The sequence below is a fragment of the Grampus griseus genome (assembly GCF_964374135.1).
Source record: "Grampus griseus genome assembly, chromosome: 10".
NCBI classification, from domain to species: domain Eukaryota; kingdom Metazoa; phylum Chordata; class Mammalia; order Artiodactyla; family Delphinidae; genus Grampus; species Grampus griseus.
Window position 1 is genome coordinate 3,316,639 of NC_139004.1, and position 18,639 is coordinate 3,335,277.

At 45.6% G+C, this 18,639-nt stretch overlaps 1 protein-coding gene across 1 annotated transcript; it reads right to left on the minus strand.

Annotated features, from left to right (window-relative positions):
- Window positions 1-6,082: 6,082 nt before the first annotated feature.
- On the minus strand, window positions 6,083-17,626 carry RPP40 (ribonuclease P/MRP subunit p40). The gene is made up of 8 exons (XM_082662717.1): window positions 17,461-17,626; window positions 14,776-14,920; window positions 13,417-13,485; window positions 12,002-12,097; window positions 10,598-10,723; window positions 8,344-8,542; window positions 8,081-8,215; window positions 6,083-6,901 (listed from the first exon to the last, which is right to left on the minus strand). The coding sequence occupies exons 1-8, from the start codon at window positions 17,581-17,583 to the stop codon at window positions 6,703-6,705; spliced, it is 1,092 nt and encodes a 363-aa protein (XP_082518843.1). The 5' UTR covers window positions 17,584-17,626; the 3' UTR covers window positions 6,083-6,702.
- Window positions 17,627-18,639: the final 1,013 nt, after the last annotated feature.

Here is an 18,639-nt window from a genome sequence, read left to right on the forward strand (position 1 = left end):
TTTCTCTGTGCCTGTTGTTTTCTCAGAAAGAGCTCACAGATGCTAAGACTGATAGCTCCGATTTCCAGACCCCGAATTTCTGACCATTTATACCTTCTCACTGAAGCCGTACCTGCTAACGGGGCTCAGGTGATGGTGATGGATTTCGACAGCTTCTCGCACTCAGCCAGCTGATACAGATAGTTAAAGAGAAAGAAGGAAATCCAGTCCCACCCCAAGTCCAACCACTTTTCCCCACGAGTCTTCCCCGTCCTAAACTAAGGAGAGTCACTCCATTGCAGTAATGCACCAGCCGCTGTTCACAGATGGGGCGTGGGCTATATTTACGAAAACAGTTATTTCTATAAAGCAGTGCATTCTCCTGAGAAAAGTTTACCTTTCATCACTGGAGGAAAATGGTTCGTAGCAAGATCTTTTCAAAGACAGCTGGTGTCCTGCCAGGCAGTGGCTTCACAAACTGGTCAGCTGGGGCCCAGCAGGTGAGGGGGTGAAGGAGAGTAGCCCCAAGCCCAGGAGGTCCCCTGCAGGCTTTCCTCCCCGGAAGGTCCCAGCTATCTTCAGGGTGCCCATCCAGCTCCATCAGCTGTCATAGTTACCATGTCAGCTTGAGCGGAGAGCTGGTCCAGGCAGAGACCGTTGTCCTCCTGAAGTGTCTCTTCCTCAAAAGGAGAAATCTGTCATCAATCTGTTCTGCTCTCACAGCCCCCCATTGTCGCCGCGTCCAAGATACGGAGAGATGAGCTGCTGAGGTGAGAAAGAGAGACTTCATCTGGAAAGTCAGCAGACTGAGAAGGTGGTGGCCGTGTGCCCCAAAGACCCATCTTCCCTGAGTTAGAACACGGGCTTCTTTTATACTAAAAGTGGGATGGAGCAAAGCCAAGCACTTCCTGGCTCCCATCAGCCTCCAGAGGGGGGGTGCTCATTTCTTCCGCCCTGCAGTCCTTCACAGGTGGGCCTGGTCAGGATGTTTCCTGTGAGCTAAACAAAGGTACGTTAGCTTAATGCTCATGACCTGGGAGGCAGGGTTCCCAGAGATGGGCCATGATGCATAATCTAAGCTTACAGGCAGCAACCCCTTTGGTGATTAACTTGTAGCAAAAGCAACAGAATACAAAGGGTAAAGAAACAGACCCAATATGGAGTCAGATTTGTTCCTCCCTGTTCAGCACCAGTAACCACTGAGTGGAAACCAGGGGCTCCACAAACATGACAACAGACCAAAGTAACTCACGATGGAGTGTGACGTGCCAACTTGACTGCATCATGGGGTGTCCAGATATTATGGCCAAACGTGATTTCTGGGGGTGTCTGGGAAGGGGTTTCTGGATGAGATTAGCATTTGAATCAGCAGACTCAGCAGAGCAGATTAACCTCCTCAGTGTGGGTGGGCCTCCTCCGCTCCTTGAGGGCCTGACCAGAACAAAAAGGCCGAGAAAGGAACAATTCTACTCTCTCTGCCTGACGGCTGACCTAGGACATGTGTCTTCTGCCCTTGGATGGGACTCACACCATTGGCTCTCCTGGTCCCCAGGGCTTCCGACTTGGACGGAACGACACCAGCGGTTCTCCTGGGTCTACGGCTCATGGAGGGCAGCTGTAGCAGGACTTCTTCTCCTCCACCACTGCATGAGCCAATTCATCATGATAAATGCAGATGGTCCCCCGGGGTTCCACTTAGCATTTTTCAACTTTACGATGGTGTGAAAGTGACACACATTCAGTAGAAACCTTGATCTTTCCCAGGGCTAGCGATGTGCACACGGTAAGATGTTCTCTCGCGATGCTGGGCTGCTCCCAGGTGCCACGCCACCACCAGGATGAACAACTGATACACGGACAACCATCCTCTGCCCAGACACTCTGTTTCACTTTCAGTACAGAATTTAATAAATCACATGAGATATTCAACACTGTATTATACAACAGGCTTTGTGTTAGATAATTCTGCCTGACTGTAGGCTAATGTCAGTGTCCTGAGCATGTTTAAGGTAGGCTAGGCTAAGCTATGATGCTTGGCAGGTCAGGTGTGTTAAATGCCTCTTCGACTTAAAATAATTTCAAATTGTAATGGGTTTATCAGGATGTAACAGTATCATAAGTCAAGGAAGAGCTGTATTTACAATATATATTAATATGTATACACACAATATATTATATATAATATACAACATAATTATCTTCATTATATATAATAAATATGCAAATATTTATATTATATAATAAATACTATATATGACTATGTATTCATATATTTAAGATTGATATAAATACTGTGTGTGTGTGTGTATATATATATATATATCTCCTATTAGTTCTGTCTCTGGAGAATCCAGGGAGCTTTGTGGTGAAAATGGCACATGGGTTTCGAGGCCACATACCAGAAGGAGGAAAAGAACTCTAACCTTGGGCAACAGGAAAACAAGACAAATATTTCTTCAATTATAAGAGATGAAAATAATCATCTTCGATCTTTGGTCATTTCTTTAGAAATGTGGGTCACACTTGGCTTCCTGCCAAGTCATTTAGTTTGATTTATTAAGATGAATATAGCAGTAACTTTGCACCCAAGGAATAGAACTTTTCCCCTAATCTGGATTCTGAAGAATATGCTTGCAGTGGTCTTTCTGGTCCCCAAGTCCCAGTAAATTACACAGACAGAATTTGAGCACAATCTTAGCTCCTTAAAAGGGAGGGTTCTGGCATAGCTTCTTTGGTCGGTTGCTGTGTTACCGTTTCCCCTGCTTCAAACTTAAGAAAACTGCCTTGGTAATTTGTAGGTCTTTCTTTTTTTCCAGAAACCTCTTGACACTTGTTCCCTAAAGATCTACAAGTCTGTTTTCCTATTCACATAAATTCCTCAACTCAGTCTTCTACAACCCCTCTTGTATACCAGATTTTTATTTTTTAATTTTATATGGAAAATAGTTGAATATGGTATTAACCGGAATATATAGTTTGAAAAAAAACTAGTCAACCCCGGATTACTCCAAAGGATTAACAGCAATAAATCTTATTTCCAACGTCAACTGGCACCTCCTCAGTTAAGTCCCTTATTACGAAACTTCTTCGCAGTTGGCAGGCGCCCTTACAGATCACAAGGGGGACACACTGAAAAACACCTCCTGACTTCCTACTTGGGCTGGGTTTACATCATGCTGAGGGACAAAGAATGGGGCGGCTGGAGGCTTTTGGTGCTGTGTTGTCAAGTTCCAAGACAGCCCTGGAGGCTACTCTAGGTCCTCTGCAGTTCTACAAAAATTTTAGAACCAGCTTGTCGACTTATGTACACACACAGAAAGTAGCCTGCTGGGACTATATTGAATCTACATTGAATCTGGATTTTGGAATGACATCTTTTTCTTTTTTTATAAATTTATTTATTTTATTTTACTTTTATTTTTGGCTGTGTTGGGTCTTTGTTGCTGCGCGCAGGCTTTCTCTAGTTGTGGCGAGCGAGGGCTACTCTTCTTTGTGGTGTGCAGGCTTCTCATCGCGCTGGCTTCTCTTGTTGCAGAGCACGGGCTCTAGGTGCGTGGGCTTCAGTTGTTGTGGCACAAGGGCTCATTAGTTGTGGCTCGTGAGCTCTAGAGCACAGGCTCAGTAGTTGTGGCTCACGGGCTCTAGGGCACAGGCTCAGCAGTTGCGGCACACAGGCTCTAGAGTGCAGGCTCAGTAGTTGTGGTGCATGGGCTTAGTTGCTCTGCAGCATGTGGTATCTTCCTGGACCAGGGCTCGAACCTGTGTCCCCTGCATTGGCAGGCAGATTCTTAACCCCTGCACCACCAGGGAAGTCCTGAAATGACATCTTAACAATACTGAGTCTTCTGACCCACGAACAAAGTATATACCCCAAGTTATTTAGGTCTTCTTTAATTGATCATAGCAATATTTAACAGTTTTCAGTGTATGTCTTTCACATTTTTTGTCATTTATTCCTAACTACCTAGTATTTTTATGCTATTGTAAATGATTTTTAATTTCACTTTCTAATTGTTCATATAGAAATATAATTGATTTTTGTACACTGCTTTGTATCCTGCAACCTTGATAAACTCACTTATTAGTTCTAATATCTTGTTTATAGATTCCACTGAATTTTCTACATAGATGATCATGTCATCTGTGAAAAAAGGACAATCTTATTTTTTTCTTTCCTATCTGGATGTTCTGTTTCTTGCCTGACTGCAGTCTAGAATCTCCAGTACAACGATGAACAGAGATATCCCTGATTTCTTCCTGATGTTAGGAGAAAAGTATTCAGCCCTTCACAATTAAGTCTGATGTTAGCTGTAGGGCTTTTGCAGATGTCTTTTAATCAGATTGGGGAAGTCCCCTTTATTCCCAGTTTGCCAGAGTTTTTAACAGGACTAGATGGTGGATTGTGTTAAATACGTTTCTAGTATTGATTGAAATGATTATGTGAATGTTAAATCAATCCTGCAATCCCAGGATAAATCCCATGGCCATATTACCTTTTTACCATATCATAGGTTTCAATTTATTAAAACTTTTGCTAGTTTTTGCACCTATGTTCATGAGGAATGTTTGTTTTGTAGTGTTTTCTTTCCTTGCAATGTGTTTGCCCAGCCAGGATGCCTCAGTAATTTTGCTACCAGGGTAATGCTGACCCCGTAGAATGGGTGGCAGTATTTGTGTAGAATTGGTATTATTTCTTCAAATGTTCGGTAAAACTCATGACTGAAGCCATCCCATTGGGGTTATAGGAAGGTTTTACCTGTTTCTTCTTGAGTGAGCTCTGGTAATTTGTGTCTTTCAAGGAATTTGTCAATTTCACCTACATTCTTGAATTTATTGGTATAAAGGTGTTCCTATTATTTTAACATCTGTGGGATCTTCAGTCACATTACCTCTCCCATTCCTTATATTGGTAATTGGTCTCTTTTTTTTCCCCTCACCAATCTGGCTGGAGATTTATCAATTTTATTGATTCTCCCAAAGAACAAGCTTTTGGATTAATTTTTCTCTATTTTATTTCATTGGTTACCACTTTGATCTTTATTATTCCTTTTCTTCTGCTGACTTTGGATTTAATTTGCTCTTCTTTTACTGTTTCTTAAAGTGGAAACTGAGGTCACTGATTTGAGATCTGTTTTCCTTTCTTCCTTTCCTTGCAGCATTTAATGCTGCAAGTTTCCCTCTAAGTACTGCTTTAGCAAGAACCCACAAATTCTAGTTTTTTTTAAAGTCATTTCAAATTACTTTCTAATTTCTCTTTAGATTTGTTCTTTGACTTGTGAGTTATTTTGTTTCCAAATACTTGGGATTTTCAAGGATCTTTCTGTTACTGATTTCTAATTTAATTCCATGTGACCAAATAAATTATTTAGCTTTTGAGAATTCTTATTCTGCAGCTCATTGAAACATTTTTAAAAAATGGTTCTTGATAGGTATTCCAGAAATTTAAGTAGTTTTCAGTTGGTCCTTATCAGCCATATTGCTGGGAGAAAAAAAATTCTTTCAACTTTGTTTTTTACTTTTATTTTTTGGCCACGCTGTGTGGCATGTGGGATCTTAGTTCCCCAACCAGGGATCGAACCCACGTCCCCCTGCGGTGGAAGCACGAGTTCTAACCACTATACCGCCAGGTAAGTCACTTTTTTTTTAAGTATAGTTGATTTATGATGTCATGTCAGTTTCAGGTGTACAGCACAGTGATTCGGTTTTTTTTAAAAATTTATTTAATTTATTTATTTATTTTTGGCTGTGTTGGGTCTTTGTTGCTGTGCGCAGGCTTTCTCTAGTTGCGGTGAGCGGGGGCTACTCTTTGTTGCAGTGCGCGGGCCTCTCATTGCAGTGGCTTCTCTCATTGCGGAGCATGGGCTCTAGGCGCATGGGCTTCAGTAGTTGCGGCACACGAGCTCAGTAGTTGTGGCTCACGGGCTCTAGAGCACAGGCTCAGTAGTTGTGGCACACGGGCTTAGTTGCTCCGTGGCATGTGGGATCTTCCCAGACCAGGGATCGAACCCGTGTCCTCTGCATTGGCAGGCGGATTCTCAACCACTTGTGCCACCGGGGAAGCCGCAGTGATTCGGTTTTACATATACACACACACACACATATATATGTTTTTCAGATTCTTTTCCCTTATAGGTTACTGCAAAATTCAACTTGTTCTTTATGAATATACAGTATCCAAATGTCCCTCCTGACCCAGAGCAGGAGAGTGAGCACACACTCAGCACACACTCAGGAACCAGCTGATCTGAGATCAAGTCTTGCATCCACAAGCAGGTGACTTCAGTAGCTTATGCACACTCTGTTCCCTCCCAGGACTGATGTGAGAATTAAATGAGGTAATAGATGAACAGCACTAATGCAGGAACTGGCTCTGGTAAGTATGATGTTAAGGATTTCTTGTTATTATGATGTGAGAAACTCACAATCACAGCACACATCTTACCCAGTGGTCCCATAACCCCCAGTCCCTGGCCATCGTGGCCCAAGTTACGACGCAGTAGCCCACGCCCTGGGCTCATAGTGACAGGGAGAAATCAACTATGAGCTTCCACCTGACGGCAAGCCTGTCACAGGATGGGCCCGAGTCCAGGGCAGATGCTAACAGATGCTGATCTGAGAAATGTCCTCATCACCCAAGTCTGAGTGAACACAGTCCTTATACTGCCGAGAAATACGGAAAACGAGCATAAACGTAAACAAACACGACTTTAAACTCTGTGCTTGTCATGGTGGACAGTCATCATTTGCCCCAACAGCCAACTGAAGCCAGTAGTCCCGATTACTAAAAACCACAAAGTTGTATAAATGTTCTCCTCCTTTTCGAAAACCGTGTTCGTTTTCTCTCCAGGAAACAGGGCTGTCTGCAAAACCTTGAACCGACAACGTCACCCACGGGGCCAACTTTGGTTCATCAAAGTAGCGACTGAAAAAGACAGACACTTCTTAACAAACAGGAAGAGTTAGGAACGGTCCCATATATTTTTTTTTACTTATTCAGGATAAGCGCTATTTCTGATGCTCCCATGAAGCTTTGACCTTAGCTTTCATTTATAAAAATTAGGAGACAGAAATTAAATTCCTGGTGCTATACTGTGAATTCAGTAAAGGCTCACCAACATGCAGCGCACACAACAAACTTCAGCGGTTCCTACCCTTATCGTGGAAGAGCATATAAGATTTAAAGAACAAAAAATTCCCCACCAAGTGTGTAAGAATCGTTTCCCTCCCCTGAACAGTGCTGCTTACGGAGGCTCTGTAAACTGAAACACTGCAGAATAATTTATCGAATTTCTTTTTTAAAATCCATCCAATTTTTAAAACTTCGACCTTCTTACTGAGGAAAATAAAAGTACAAAGCTAATAAATGTGAAAGAGGATGTTGGATATAAAAAGGAAAACCCTCAACACTTACATCTTAGACATTTTTCAAGCGAAGACTCAGAAGGCGTGGTGCTCATTTTCAATACGGGATTTGAGCTTCCTAACATTTTATTTACAGAACGCCTCCCACAGTGAAAATCCAGTACTACTCTATACAGCCCGTGGCATGTTACCGGTGCCCAGCGATTCACGGATGTTAGAGCCAGGGCAGAGTTTGGATATGATTTGGATTCAGAGGTGGTCAGCTCCTTTTCCCACCCATTTCAAAGTGAAGCATTTTGCAGAAATCCAGCATTTAAGACAGATCATAATGTGTTCCATAGAGCACTGCCGTTTTCTTAAGTGATACTGTAACTTCAACTGCACCGAAATGGTCTGGGGGAGCAGAACAAGAACAATGAGCAGTTTGTTCCCAAGAAGCGCAGTAAAGCTCCGCTCTTTTCAAAGGACAAGGACCTGGCAATATCACCAGGGATGATTACATCATGTGAGATGATAACGTTACTGCACGTGAGCCCAAGCAAGGGAAAAGGGGGACACGCTGTGGGAGGACCCTGGAAATATCACCAGGGATAATTACATCATGTGAGATGATAACGTTACTGCACGTGAGCCCAAGCAAGGGAAAAGGGGGACACGTTGTGAGAGGACCCTGGAACCTGAATCATTAGCGGAGAAAAGCAAGGCACAAATGGCAAAAAAGGCTGTTCTTTTTTCTCACCACAGCTGTTCCAACAGAAGACGTATCTTCTCTGGAAGGATGAAACCAGTGATTGTACACAGGTAAGCTCTCGCCACCACTGTGCTTGGCTGGGGACAGCAGTAGGTTGATATGAAATTATCAGGCTCATTATTTCTGTAACCAAAAAAGGGAAAGAAAACGCATCTATATCCACTACACGATCAACTTTCAAAGTACTAAACCCCTGCTGAAAACGAGAAGCCAGCCCAAGCCCTCCAGGACCCGGGAACCCTCATACGCACAGCTCGGCGTTACTGAAGACGGCGCCCAGCCACTCGAAGAGCTCCTGGGCGCTGCAGGCCGCCTCCGGCTCGCCCCTGAGCTCGCCGCTCCGCAGCACGGGGCACGGCAGATCTGTCACCGTGCGCAGCGCTATTTTTGGCTGACGCGCCTGAATCCGGTAATTGGAAAAGTATGACATCATCGTTGATCCTTCCGCACCTTCAAACACACCAAAGAAGGCCACGTGAATAGTGTAAACAAGTTCAGTGAATCCCTGAATCCGCCCCATTCCCACTGGAGGGTTTCAGGAAGCAGGCAGGATGAAGTAAGGCCAGAGGAGGTTGTACAAAGCTTTACTCAAATTAAAATCATTTAAGTTGCCTTCGCCTCCTCGTGCCAAAGTTCTGTCAACGTTCATCTTCCGTCACACTTTTCCTGGAAAGTCGTAAGGCTTTCAGATTCAAGCCATACTAGTCTCCACATCTGCTCTACTAAGAAACTTCTGACTTAATCAAAGCATTACTTATGTTTAGATAAAATTAGTGAACTCTACAGAGAAAGCAGCGTATTTGCACACTCTCGAAGAAGGAAACAGAAGAGGAGCTGAAGACAGAATCTCAGTCCAGCTTGTCTTTAAACCCCAGTAAGATCCAGTGTATCCTGAAGGATTTTCCCTTGAAGACGGAAATAGTGGCCCTCTTGGAGCAGAGGGCAGGCCTGCTTACTGCCCAGTGTATTAGAAATAATGTCTCCCTCCACCTCCTGCCTCCCTCCAGGGCAAAGGTCAGCAGGCTCACCCCGCCCAATATAAAAGATCTGAATTCCTCAGGCTCCAGGCTCCGCTCCTGTAATGCAAGCCCCTGCTTGCACCAGCATCACCTGCCCACCATGCATCACCCTGCAGGAACCAGGACTTGGTGAACTGGAGCAAACGCTGTGCTCTGCCCACTGCTACTGCTGGGAATCATTAGGTTTTCTGTCTCTGACCCAGGGGCCTCGTGTCTCCGGCCAGAGCGCACGAGAACGTGCTGGCTAACTTCTTAGCTTGCTAAGTGGGTAAAATCTCAGGTGCTTCACAGGTCTTGACAAGCCCTTAAAATACTTCGGAGTCTTAGGAACCCAGTGGTCTCCAGAACCCACTGCATAGGAGGCCCTCAGTAAAGACTGCCTACAACTGAGATGTCAGCCCCTCTGCCCTCTGTGTCTGCACCACACACAGAAGAAGCACCCAAGTGTTACAGACCTAGGCCTCACCCAGGCAACCCTGTAGCACCCAGTGACCACGAACTTTCCAGGAGGAGCGGATGGACCTATTTCCAAAATGGACCTAGGGGCTTCCCTCTTCTCCAAGAGAGAACTACACCATTGTAATTGTGATGATTTGATTCATTTAATCTTGTTTTGGGCCAAAGATACATACACTTCTAAAAGGAGCGAGGTACATGGTAGTTGTGAGCCGATTAAAATGTTTGGTGAACATGAAACTCTGAACTAAATGTATTATTCTAATCAATTAAAAGGTACAACAAATTTAATCTGACATTTAATGATATGCATGATTACTACCCTGCAATAACGAATAAACAGTTTGTGTCTAGCAGTACAACTGGTGTTATTTTAAAACACTCCAGCCAAGGCTGTTGGAGGGAAAGGGAGAAATGGACAAAGGTTAGTTGCCCGAGACCCCACCCTCAGGAGCTCCTGATCGACACACAACCCAAGGAGGTGGAGACAGACGGCTGCATGCCGAGATGATCCCGGACTACGGCTCTCAGGGATGCCAGAGGGGTCAAAGCAGTTTCCTTAACAACGTTTACAGGTTTCCCCCCATCCCAAAGTAGTGTTCCTACAAAACCTTTCATTAAGTCGAAATGGCATAAAGCGAAGAAGCAATTACGTTAGACACATCTTGCTAACAGATGCATGAAATAAACGCTCAAAGACACAGTTCAAAGCTCTGCCGGCTAGAGGCTAAGATGCTGAGTGCAGTTCTGGGGGAGGGAGCTGGGGGTGCCACTCTCGCTGCTGGGGTGCACACTGCCTCTATAGCAGCTCACTGCAAAACACACGCTAAACATTATTTTCACTTTTTGCTTTTGTAAAAAGTAAAGGAGCATAAAGTGAACTTTCAAAAAGCGGGGGACACCTGTATCCATCTACGTGCACAACATCCCTGACCACTGGGGTGAATCACCATTCTCTCCTCACTACTCCCCTTTAATTAACCATTAGATTTCAAAACCACTCCATCGTTACACATTTTATGTTTCATACCTGTTTGATGCCACGCCAAAAGAAAATCAAATTTCAATGGTTTCTTTTCTTTGAAAGCCCAAGATATTCTTTTATACTTCTTAGAGTCCAGTTTAGAGGATAAATCCATCAAATCAATGGAAACAACTTAAAAAAATGGAGAGGAATAAACAGTTCATTCATATACACACAGCTTGCACTGTGCAAAACATGCTAGATTAAAAACATCAGGAGTTTTAGAAGTTTTATGGATAAAAAAAGTTATTTTGTATTTCTTGCCCTCCCTTTGGGTTCCCAAACCAAAACTCTGCCTCTGATGGACATTTCTGGCATTGACAGATAATTACAACAGGTGTTTTATTTTTTATTTATTTTTAAAATTTATTTATTTTTATTTTTATTTATTTTTGGCTGCGTTGGGTCTTTGTTGCTGCACGTGGGCTTTCTCTAGTTGCAGTGAGCGGGGGCTACTCTTCGTTGTGGTGCACGGGCTTCTCACTGCGGTGGCTTCTCTTGTTGCAGAGCATGGGCTCTAGGCATGTGGGCTCAGTAGTTGTGGCTCACGGGCTCCAGAGTGCAGGCTCAGTAGTTGTGGCACACGGGCTTAGTTGCTCTGCGGCATGTGGGATCTTCCCGGACCAGGGCTCAAGCCTGTGTCCCCTGCACTGGCAGGCAGATTCTTAACCACTGGGCCACCAGGGAAGTCCCACAACAGGTGTTTTAAATTCACATTTTTCGTAGTCAAAGACCAAGGGCAGAGATCAACTCTAACCTAGCTGTGGAGGTGGCAGCCGTAACTACTGATGTTCAAGCCAGACCATCAACAGAACTACATCTCTTCACTCATGGGTGAATTTCTACTAGTCATCATAAAACTTGGGAAAATTAAAGGAAATTCTTTACTAAGAGCAAGTTGGAACAGATGCAAACTGGTATATATAGGCTGGTTAAACAACAAGGTCCTATTGTATAGCAGAAAGAACTATATTCAATACCCTGTGATAAACCATAATGGAAAAGAATATGGAAAAGAATGTACATATATGTATAACTGAATCATTTTGCTGTACAGCAGTAATTAACACACTGTAAATCAACTATACTTCAATTTAAAAAAAAAAAGAACAAGTGGGTTCATCACTTTTAATTTGTGACCCAAAACATATGTATCTAATGGAACATGTCCAAGTCTGTGATCTTTTCAAGATGCAGCCGACAGCTGAAGACAAACAGATGCACAGCAGTATCTATCTCATCCTATCTGATGCCCACCCGAGAGTCCCCGGAGTAAGGAGTTTTAAAGACAAGAAAAAGCCACACTTCTTCTGAACAAAGAGAACAGAGGCAGTTCAAACATTTAAATTCAAATTGTTACAGGAAGACTACTACCTTGTTAGAAACTGACGGAGTGAGCGTAATACTTACTAAACTTCATGGTCTTCCTGCCAGAATACTGAGACGGACGACCTTGAAGTCCAGTTTCTTCGTAAGTGTCTTTATCCAGTGATAAAATTAATTTCCCTATAAATCAAATAATTCCCATAAGAGATGTTAAAAATATCATGTGTTCTCTGACTAAGAGAAAGCAAGACAAATTGGGCAGTTAAATACCAGTGCACACAAGGGTCTTATTTATTCATACATGTATCTTATTTATAATACATTATATGTACAAAGACATCATTTATTAGAGTGAAACTAGAAACTATCGAAGTTTTTATTAAAGAAAGAGTAAACAAATTATGGTATACTTCTTCTTTGGAATATTTTCAAGACATTAAAAAGAGTAAATTAAAACTGTATGTACTAGGCTTCCCTGGTGGTGCAGTGGTTAAGAATCCGCTTGCCAAAGCAGGGGACACAGCTTGAGCCCTGGTTCAAGAAGATCCCACATGCTGCGGAGCAACTGGGCCTGCGTGCACCACAACTACTGAGCCTGCGCTCTAGAGCCCGCAAGCCACAACTACTGAAGCCCGCGCGCCTAGAGTCCATGCTCCGCAACAAGAGAAGCCACTGCAATAAGCCCGCGCACCGCAACAAAGAGTAGCCCCCGGCTCGCCGCAACTAGAGAAAGCCTGTGCGCAGCAACCAGGACCCAACACAGCCAAAAATAAATAAAATAAAAAAACAACACAAACCCCCAAAAGACTGTATGTACTAATAGGGAAAGATGTCTAGGATATACAGCCTGGGAAAAAAGCAAACTGAGAAACAATGGACTATGACATAATATATATATATTTTTAAAAAAGAACCTGTGTTTATAAATTCATAGAAAATGTCTAGAAGAATGAACACCTACCTGCTAACAAGAGTGCCTGCTGAGGGGCTTCCCCGGTGGCGCAGGGGTTAAGAATCCGCCTGCCAATGCAGGGGACACGGGTTCGAGCCCTGGTCCAGGAAGACCCCATGTGCTGCAGAGCAACAAAGCCCATGCGCCACACCTACTGAGCCTGCGCTCTACAGCCCGTTCACCACAACTACTGAGCCCGCAAGCCACAACTACTGAAGCCCGCATGCCTAGAGCCTGTGCTCCACAACAAGAGAAGCCACAGCAATGAGAAGCCCGCGCATCGCAATGAAGAGTAGCCCCCGCTCGCCGCAACTAGAGAAAACCGGCGCGCAGCAACGAAGACCCAATGCAGCCAAAAATAAATAAATAAATAAAATTGATTCTTTGAAAAAAAAAGAATGCCTGCTGAGAATGGCAGTGAGTTTGGAGGGACGGGGATGAAAGGGGGGACTTTCACTTTACACACATCCGAATGACTTGACTCTTTCTTTTTTACCGTTTGTGTTTCCTCCATAATTAAGAAAGAAGAAAAAATGAGTGTGGTTACCGTTTGGTAGCAGGGCCACAGTATTATCCTCGTCAATATTTGTGTTGTACGTTAGTGCATAGCACGCACCTGTAAGAGAAAACCCAGAGGAGAAATTAAGACAAGAAAAAAATCACACCTGCAAGAAGTTAGTGGATTATTTTCACAGGATAACAGACCTTCCAGGTCACTGCTCCAGCTCACTCAGCCAAGCTGGAGGACACGCAAGGCCGAGCACAGCTAGTTGACGCCCCTGCCTAGGGCCCAGCTGTGCAAGCTGGCTACCAACGAGCAGAAAGTGGACTCAGGATGGAGCACACACCTCCGGGGATGCTGGCAGAGGGGCACAAAGTGGAAAAGCGGGTGAGCGTACACACCTGAAAGGCAGAGCTCCAGATGAAGACTCAACATGTGCCACAAACTTGTGTGAAGTCAAGAAAGCGACTCAATCTCTCTGAGCCTCATTTTCTCACCTGTAAAATGGGTGTTGCAGGCCTATTTCATAGTGTTGTTGCCAGGGTTAAGTCGGCTCAGCTATGTAAAAGTCCCTGCCGTGGGCAGTGTCCAAAATACACTGTTATCAAAATAGCTCAGACTTCTTTTTTTTTTTTTTTTTGACCACACCACACAGCTTGTGGGATGCTAGCTGCCCGAGCAGGGATCGAACCCGGGTCCTCAGCAGTGAAAGCGAGGAATCCTAACCACTGGACCGCCAGGGAATCCCCCAGCATCAAGCTTCAGAACCGAAGAAAGGAATCATGTCCGTGTGACCAAAGACAAGATGTCAGTGGCCCTTGTGCAGTGATGTATATAGTGAGGGTGGATCCCTGAAGACACGCTGAAATAGTTTCAAACAAGTGGCTCCTAGGATATAACTGGAACAAGCCAATCCAGCCAGCTGACACGGATGGGAATGAGGTGCGCAGGCGAGGCTGAGAGCCACAACGTCTAAGCGGAAGATGCTGAACCCCAATCAGCACCTGACTCCGGGGCCAGCAGCTGTGGCTGCATCAGGAGACCACCCTCTCCAGACAGCTGTCATGGGGGCTGCGGGGAGAACAGCGGTCTGTCTCTGCAGCCACACACCCAATGGCAGCGCACCTGAACACAGCGGTCGAAGATTTTCCTTTCCATTAACCCTCATACGACACACTCCCACACAACACCTGTGGACCAGCGCAATCAGAAACCAGCACCTAATGAGGGCACACAGAGTCGGCTGAGCTACTGCGGGACGCAGGGAGGGATGCACACACCTGACCACACAGGCGACCTCCAGCAGTCCTATTCAGAACAAGAGAAGGACCCTGGAATTGCGACGCGATCTCCCTGGGCTTCCTCACCTCACCGCGTTCATAGACACTACACGGCTTTCCTTACCTTTCTTGACAAAAGTATTGATGAATTCGTGTGCGATTAACTCATGAAGAGGTAAATCCTTCACAAAGTAATAGGGTCCAGAGTCCATGACCAGGTCCTTCAGCTCTTTTGATAGTATCCCACATTCAGGAATCAGAAAGGAAACCTATTGGAATGTGCAATAGAAACAAGTCTTATTCATTGAAGCATTGCTGACTTACAATATTACATTAGTTTCATGTGTACAGCATAGTGATTCAGTATTTTTGCAGATTATACTCCATTATAAGTTTAAACAAGTCTTATTTTCATGTAGATCAACACCCAGGTTTTTAGGGATGATACATCATGAAGGCTGCTAACCATTCCTCCACAGCTTTCAAAAAAACTCTGAAATTAACTTACCAATCTCAGAGTGGGAGATGGGGATCGACATATATACACTATTGATACTATGTATAAAATAGATGACTAATGAGAACCTACTGCATAGCACAGGGAACTCTGCTCTGCTCTGTGGTGACCTAAATGGGAAGGAAATCCAAAAAGAGGGGCTATATGTATACGTATAGCTGACTCACTTTGCTGTACAGTAGAAATTAACACGATATTGTAAAGCAACTATGGTCCAATAAAAATTTTAAAAATAAAAATAACAAAACAAAAAAACTTACTAATCTCAGGAAAAGAGAAATTTGACAACTCAAGTTTTCCATTTCTGTATTCGAGCTTACAGTACAGGAAAGGTGAATGAGCAAAACAATTCCCGCCCCCCCCCCCCCCCCCCCGTACGCGGGCCTCTCACTGTTGTGGCCTCTCCCGCTGCAGGAGCACAGGCTCCAGACGCACAGGCTCAGCGGCCATGGCTCACGGGCCCAGCCGCTCCGCGGCATGTGGGATCTTCTTGGACCGGGGCACGAACCCGTGTCCCCTGCATCAGCAGGAGGACTCTCAACCACTGCGCCACCAGGGAAGCCTGAGCAAAACAATTTTAATGGGAAGCTCTTGCTTGTGGGTTTTTTTAAAATAATTTTTTAAAATTAATTTTATTTATTTTTGGCTGCGTTGGGTCTTCCTTGCTGCACGCGTGCTTTCTCTAGTTGCGGTGAGCGGGGGCTACTCTTTGTTGCCGTGTGTGGCTTCTCATGCGGTGACTTCTCTTGTTGCAGAGCACGGGCTCTAGGCGTGCAGGCTTCAGTAGTTGTAGCACACGGGCTCAGTAGTTGTGGCTCGCGGGCTCTAGAGCGCAGGCTCAGTAGCTGTGGCGCACGGGCTTAGCTGCTCCGCAGCACGTGGGATCTTCCCGGACCAGGGCTTGAACCTGTGTCCCCTGCACTGGCAGGTGGATTCTTAACCACTGTGCCACCAGGGAAGCCCTTGCTTGTGTTTCATCTTTTACAAATGAGCAATATATTTTATGTCCCGTTCCTATCACTACATTAATTAATTTTTAGGGAAATATAGTACAATTGAATATCCCTAGATCTGTGTATCCTAGTACCAGGCTGGAATCAAAGGAACTGTTCCTTAGGGCATAAGGAATTTAGGGACACCAATTATTAAGAGGTTACATGGAAACAGAAGTCTGCTGGATGTTTACACTTTACAGATAGAAAAATTCTACAGATGGGACGGGAGAGATAAGGTACACATCCCCGACTGCTGTCTGTGATGAGCTTTCCATCCAAAGCAGAGATAATCAACCTGACAGGTTTCAAACGTCGCCCAGGTGCTCCACACCTTGAAAAATCACTCTCCCGAAGCTGGGACACCAGTTTGTCCCTGAAGGACCAGGGTCACCAGTTGTGTCTGAGAAACTAGCCAGTCAGGCCTGAGTTGAGATTAGGCTGGTCTATTTAAAGTGGAAAAGGCTTAAAGCATTTTCATTGTAAGGTTTATTCTGAAGCCCCTTCACTTAAATGGGTTGGTGAAGCCCGCCCAGCATACACTACCTGGGAATTAGGAATGTTTTCTTCTACTCTCAGCAGATCCTGGATAAACTGATAATTAACCTCACCGATGCTTCAACCACCACATTCGCGAAAAAGGCGCCCGAGAGGGTGACATTTTCACGGAGCAACAGCGAAAATCGCTCTGAAGTTGCGCATGCGAGCAGGGAAGCCTCGGCGAATTTCTGCAAAAGCTGCCGAAATGGTGCACTCTGGCTGGACAACGCAGAAGGCAGCAGGCAAAGGGGGAGATTTCTCAGGTATCAAACTAGCGCCCATAAGCGGTTCAGAAGGGCAAGCAGCTTCCCGGACTCCGCACGAGGCTCTGCAAAGACCCTCCGGCGCGCGGCGGGGGAAGGAAGCCGGGATGGGGAAGGGGCGGGTCCGTCCCGGGCTGCGGGGCACACCCGCCAGGGCCTGGTCCCGGCCTCGCCCCTCTCCGGGACGCACCCCACCCGCAGCGGGGCTGGGCAGGAGTAAGTGGCCAGAGGCGCGGCGAACTCTGTCAGGCGTACGCCAACCTGCTTCTCCCTCCTAAGGCGGAACACCGCCCCGCGCCGATGCATCTTGGGACTTGTAGTCCTGAGGCGGAGCAAACCACAGGCCCGGAACGGCTAGAGAGTACGGTTCTCAGCATGCCTGGGGAGGGCCCCGCCCCCTCCGCGCGCCGAGGGCGGGGGAGCAGAGCGCGGCTTTCCCCAAGCCTCCACCGCCGGCGGGATGGTGTGCGGTCCGCGGGCCCGGGATGTGGACTCACCCTGTAGTTGTGATAGTGCGTCTCCACGAGGTGCCGGTGGCGCGACTTCTCGTGGCCGAAGTTGGACTTTTCGCAGACCAGCAAGTGCCGGGGCACCTCTCGCAGCCGACACAGCATGGCCATGGTCTTCCCCACGCAGGTCCTGCCAGCGTTCGGCTCGCCCCGCCCCTTCCCCGCGGGCATGCGCAGTGCAGGCACGCCGCACGTGTTGAGGCGGTCCCGGGTAGGGGCGGGGCTAGTGCTGGGAGCGGGCCTAGGCTTCTGGGGGGCCTACGCAGAAGCTCGCTGATGGTTACCTGCAAGGTACCCTACCTGAAATTAGTTCTCTTGCCAGAATCCTTCCTCTAGGCCCCAGGTTGCTCCTTCCCAAATTGTTAAGGAAATTTGTGTCTAAAGTTAATACATAATACCTTTAATAGGGCTCCTTAAGACTCCTTCAGAACCACTTTCAAGATGCTTTTAAAAATATCCTTTTGGAACCGATTTTAATTTCTTGCTATTGGAGGTTATAGTGATAATGCGTTTTTCCATCTAAGTTTTCTGATCAACTCCAAGTGCCGTACTACTACATGCTTCTCAAACTGGAGTACGCACAGCCCCAATTCTATGCAGAGAGGACACAAAACAGCAGAATATTTGTAGTACAACCTGATGGAGCATCAGTTTTACTATAAGATTTGGAAGAATAGAACTTAAGTAATTTGGAAGGTATTTACAAATCTAAAACTAAGACAGACTGGGAAGTCCTCTGCCATTAATGTCAGTATCCTGTGCCTTAGATGTCATATTATCTCTGTGAATACTCGAAGGAAAACCTGTTTCCATTATTTTAAATAAGAAAAATGATAAGGCCTAGCAAGTTAATCGAAAAACTACCGATTTCCTAAATCACAGTATAGCACCTAGATATACCTTATAAATATTGTATTAGAATGTAGAATGCTTAAAGCATTGCTTCTTTTTTGTTTTGTTTTTTTTTCTGCGGTATGCGGGCCTCTCACTGTTGTGGCCTCTCCCGTTGCGGAGCACAGGCTCCGGACGCGCAGGCTCAGCGGCCATGGCTCACGGGCCCAGCCGCTCCGCGGCATGTGGGATCTTCTTGGACCGGGGCACGAACCCGTGTCTCCTGCATCGGCAGGCGGACTCTCAACCACTGCGCCACCAGGGAAGCCCAAAGCA